The 4,623-nt window shown below is 21.4% G+C and overlaps 1 protein-coding gene across 3 annotated transcripts; it reads right to left on the bottom strand.

Annotated features, from left to right (window-relative positions):
• Positions 1-408: 408 nt before the first annotated feature.
• On the bottom strand, positions 409-4,308 carry LOC102673871 (rho GTPase-activating protein 24-like). Of its 3 annotated transcripts, XM_031513426.1 has the most exons (7): positions 3,857-4,014; positions 3,495-3,792; positions 3,218-3,413; positions 2,833-3,001; positions 2,653-2,725; positions 1,711-2,471; positions 409-1,626 (listed from the first exon to the last, which is right to left on the bottom strand). In XM_031513426.1, the coding sequence occupies exons 2-7, from the start codon at positions 3,732-3,734 to the stop codon at positions 477-479; spliced, it is 2,589 nt and encodes an 862-aa protein (XP_031369286.1). In that variant the 5' UTR covers positions 3,735-3,792; positions 3,857-4,014; the 3' UTR covers positions 409-476. The 3 variants fall into 3 exon arrangements, with proteins under 3 accessions (XP_031369286.1, XP_006621842.1, XP_006621843.1); XM_006621779.2 differs by having other exon boundaries at positions 3,495-4,308; XM_006621780.2 differs by having other exon boundaries at positions 3,254-3,413; positions 3,495-4,308.
• Between the last annotated feature and the right edge of the window lie 315 nt (positions 4,309-4,623).

Below are 4,623 nucleotides of genomic sequence, written 5' to 3'. Positions count from 1 at the left end.
TTTACATATTTGTATTTTTCATGTTACATATAAGAAATTTAATTCGAATAACATAAACTTCGAATTTTTTAAAAATATTATTATAATTAAAAATATAAATTTAAAAAATGTTTATACTTAATAACAATAATTTTAAAAATAATAATTTTAAAAATAAACACAAAACATACATATATAAATATAATTTTTTTAAAAAAGTGTTTAAAAATATCTTATATTTTGTGATATTAAAATGTATTTGAATATATTTATTACATGCTTATGTTTTCATTTACTTTCAATACTTAAAATTACTTTTTAGTATATTTATATGATAATATATCATATATAAAAATATAATTATTAAAAATGTTATAAAAATTAATTTTTTTTTTTGTTATGATATTCTAAATTATAATACTATTTTTATCAATTTATAAATGAATATAATATGAAATAAATTTTTCTGAATACATTTTTAATAAATTTATATCTTATTAAGTACATGTATATCTATTAATATTTCTTGTTGTTTTTAAAATATTTTTAGGATTCTGATATTTTGAAGTTTCTAATTGACTAACAGCTTTTAAAGGTGTTCTATGAAAATCTACTATAGGTCTTCTCACTAATGCCTTGCCATTCTTAGGTGTTTTTGCAGTTAATGATTTCTTAATATGTGGAGTTTTACATAACATATTATTATCAGTATTTAATCTTGATTCATGAGTTATATTCATAGGCATTTTTTTCATCGGCAATGTTTTAACAGCCATATTTTCTTTTTGATGAGTAATGGTATTACATGATATAGAATCTTTTAAAATACAATAACACATTTCACTATCTTTTTTTTTATTTTCAGTTTCCATATAAGGAGAATGTTTTAATACTTTTGGACTTCTATTTTTTACATTTTTATTTGATTTTCGATACAATTCAATTCGTTCACAGTTCTGTTTTATATTATTTGTACAATGATCATCTTCTGTATTAAATAAATCATTTTTCTTATTTATCATAGTATTTTGAGCATATATTTTTGTTGTACATTCATCAAATAATTTAGCTTTAGCTAGTACCATTCCTGCATTCTGAGTTCTTAATTTTGCAATTGATGCACGGCCAGTTTGAATGATTGGAGAATTTATTTGATTTGCTGATGTAAAATATCTATCTGCATCTTTCCAAGACATGACTTTTTTTTTTCCTTCAGATCTAGGAATTAATTTAGTAACAGGAGTTTTATTTAAAATCATATTTTGCTGGCTATTTGTCTTTTTCAATTTTTCAATTTTATCATTGGAATAAATAGTTGCATTTGTAAATTCATTACCATGAAAAGACGATATTCGACGTACCGTCATATTAGTTCGATTTTTTATTGGCTGAACAGAATTTTGATGATCTTTCGTATATATATTTGAATTATTAAACTCATTGTGTACATTATTTAAAATTATATTATTTTTTTCTTCTTCCCAAAAAGAAGTAGATATAGGTCGTAAATAAGTATCGTCCTTTGTATAATTCAATGAATAAATCTTTTCATTATGAGAATAGGCATTATTTAAATCTTGATCTGATTTTATATATGATTGCAATCCATGAGAAATATGCCATGAAGCACTTCGTCTAATACGTTTACTAGGAAGTAGAAAAATTAAATTAATGATTATAAAATAAAAAAATATAAAAATTTACTATTAAAAATACAATTTATTAATTTACCTCATTACTTTTTCTTGCGATCTTCTTCTTAAACTTCCTATTTTTCGAGCACTTGGAGATCTAATAATTTTATGTTCACTTGATCTTCTAATTTTTAATTCTTTACCAAGTTTCTTAGCTAAATAATCAGCTGTTACTGTATTTTCAATACTAGCTTCTTCTAATGTTTTTTCATATGCAGTTTGTACTTTTTTTACAGAATGCAATAATAAATCATCATTATTCTCATTATTTTCGGTATTTATGCATTTGAATTCTTGAGAAAGACGAGATTCAATTGCTGAAACTCTATTTTTAATTTCTTCATATTCACTTTTAGGTATTGTAACATATTCCTCTGACTGTTTATTTATAGATGTGACTTGAAAATGTGAATATGTTTCAAAATTATTTAATTTCCTTTTTGCTGAATATATATGCTTTTGATCAAAATTATCTGAAATTTTTAGTTCTTCTGAACTTGAATTTATTCGTGAATGTTGATTGCTATATTTAATATTATCTTCTTCTATTGACAAGACCTGCTCATCACTATCATCTGACAAATTAACATCCGCATCGATAAACATATTATTATATTCTCTATGAAGATCATTTGATATTTCATTATCTTTTAAAATTAATTTTAAATGCGATGAACCATCGCTATATGATCTATAAGTTTTTTGTGAATCACGAGAATTATAAACAGAACTCCAACGTCGATTTGTATGAGCATTAAGAATATTTGTACATGATTCTTTACTTTCATTAACAGTTTTCTGTAAATATATAAGTATTTTTTGTATTATGAAAATTAAATATTGTTAAATATTATAAAATTAAATTAATTATTAAATTAAAAATTAAATTAATTAAGCTAATCATCTTAATATAATATTACTATTATAATATTAATATTATAATATTAATTAAATAAGCTAATCATCTTAATATTCTTACTGGCTTTTTTGGTACAAAACGGTCCAAGCTAAGTCTAATCTTTTTGGATTTATCTATTTTATCTGTAATTTTTCTAAAACACAAGATAATTGATATTTAAAATTAATAAATATAAATAAATATATATATTTTTTAATTATATTTATAATAGGAAAGAAAAAAAACAAGTTAAATACATACTTCTTTTTTGTATTTGGTGAATCTAAATAATCAACTTTCCTTTTTTTCGTGGATTTAATATTTGATGCATGTATTGAATCAGTATTTTCAAGATTCTTTTGACTATCATGTGCATTATCTTCAGATGCAGCATTTTTACTAACAATTTTTTTTAAACCATTAAACATTCCTACAAAAAAATATTTAAATTTTATGGAATTCTATATTTATAAAAAATTTTGATCTGTCAAGTAATTAAATTAAATTAATTGAATAATGCATTTGTTAAAATACATATTTATACTTATTTTATAAAATTTTCATTGTATGTTTATTATTAATATCAATACAATGCATATGGATAAAATTCAGAACTAAATTACTATGAACAGATCGACAGACATACTTAGATTGAGGTTGGAGGCACTTAGATGTGGCTTACGTGTAAGACTTCCACTGCGATGTTTTTTTTTTTTCGATTTTGAGTGTAAATGATCAGATATATCTAATTCATTATCTGTACTGCCAATTGTTTCCATAGAAATAATTTGTGTTATATGATCTGGTAAAACACCAATACTTTCTGCATTTTCAATTAAAATCTACAATAATATTTAAAATAAATGTTATTTTATATTAAAAATATTATATTAAATATATTATTTTCAAAATAAATATATTACCTTAACAACAATTAAATGTAATTCAAGACGCATTTGTACAGCAGACATAGTGGTTTTTTGTAAAGGCATGATATTTGGTCCAATAACTTTTGCTAAATTATCAATACTCATTTTATTTTGTTTTTCATATAATGACACTTTTTTTAAAAATTCCATAAAAAATGCTAAAGTATTTAAATGATGAGGTGGTAAAAGAATACAAGCTAATAGCAATGCTTGTACACAATAAGTTTTGAGCATGACACAATGCACAAATAAATCATGATATGTATATGGAATTAATGGTTCTGGTAAATCTCTAAAAAAAGTTTTTAAACAATTAGCTACATCAACAGCATGAAGTTTTTCTCCTAAACTACCACCATTATCTAAACGCATTATTAATTCTTTTTGTCTAAGCTGTGATCCTGCTTTTCTGAATAATCCTTCTTGAGTAATATATTTTTCTAAAAATGTAGATGCTTGGCTAACAAAAACAGGAACATGTACAATGGCACCAGAAGATAAATTCACAACATCTAATGGTTGATATAACAAAGAAATTTTAAAAATTTTTTTTGAAATATGTTTAATTTCTTCGAATCTTTCTGTTTTAAACATATTTTTTTTTAAACGATATTTAACTCCGTAATTACGAAGATCATTAATAATTGAATGATATACTGTTTCTTTATGTAAAATATCATAGATCAACATGTTTGTATTTCAAAAATATAGGTTTTTCAATCATAAATTATAATAAAAATCTTTTATTTATAAAATACGAGAATACGATACAATTTTCATGTTTATACAAACATATTAAAACGTTCAATCGTATTGAATTTATCATATATAACTGATATACACTGTGACCAACTACATAATTTCTTATAGAAAATGATCATTTAAATAAAATAATAACTTTTTTGATTTATTTTAAAAATATATAAAATAATAATATTTCTAATATATATAATATTGTATACATAAAATATATTTTATATATTATTAAAATTATAATTTTAAACATTATATGTATAAAAAAACTAATTAAATAGTATCAATACAAAATATTAACAAATTATTATAAAATATACTACTATAAATATATATTATATATATATATATACTACAATAAATAAAAAAA

This window comes from Apis dorsata, unplaced genomic scaffold, assembly GCF_000469605.1.
Source record: "Apis dorsata unplaced genomic scaffold, Apis dorsata 1.3 scaffold_638, whole genome shotgun sequence".
Lineage (NCBI taxonomy): Eukaryota > Metazoa > Arthropoda > Insecta > Hymenoptera > Apidae > Apis > Apis dorsata.
Note: the sequence above shows the minus strand (reverse complement) of the source record. Positions and strands in the feature narration are given on the sequence as shown.

Excerpts from the sequence above, each read along its gene's own strand:
- LOC102673871 (XM_006621779.2), bottom strand. The coding sequence starts at position 4,190 with ATGTTGATCTATGATATTTTACATAAAGAAACAGTATATCATTCAATT. Across the intron at positions 3,002-3,217 it reads TGCCTCCAACCTCAATCTAA|GAATGTTTAATGGTTTAAAA; the intron begins GTATGTCTGTCG and ends ATTTTTTTGTAG. Across the intron at positions 1,627-1,710 it reads TCGCAAGAAAAAGTAATGAG|TAAACGTATTAGACGAAGTG; the intron begins GTAAATTAATAA and ends TCTACTTCCTAG.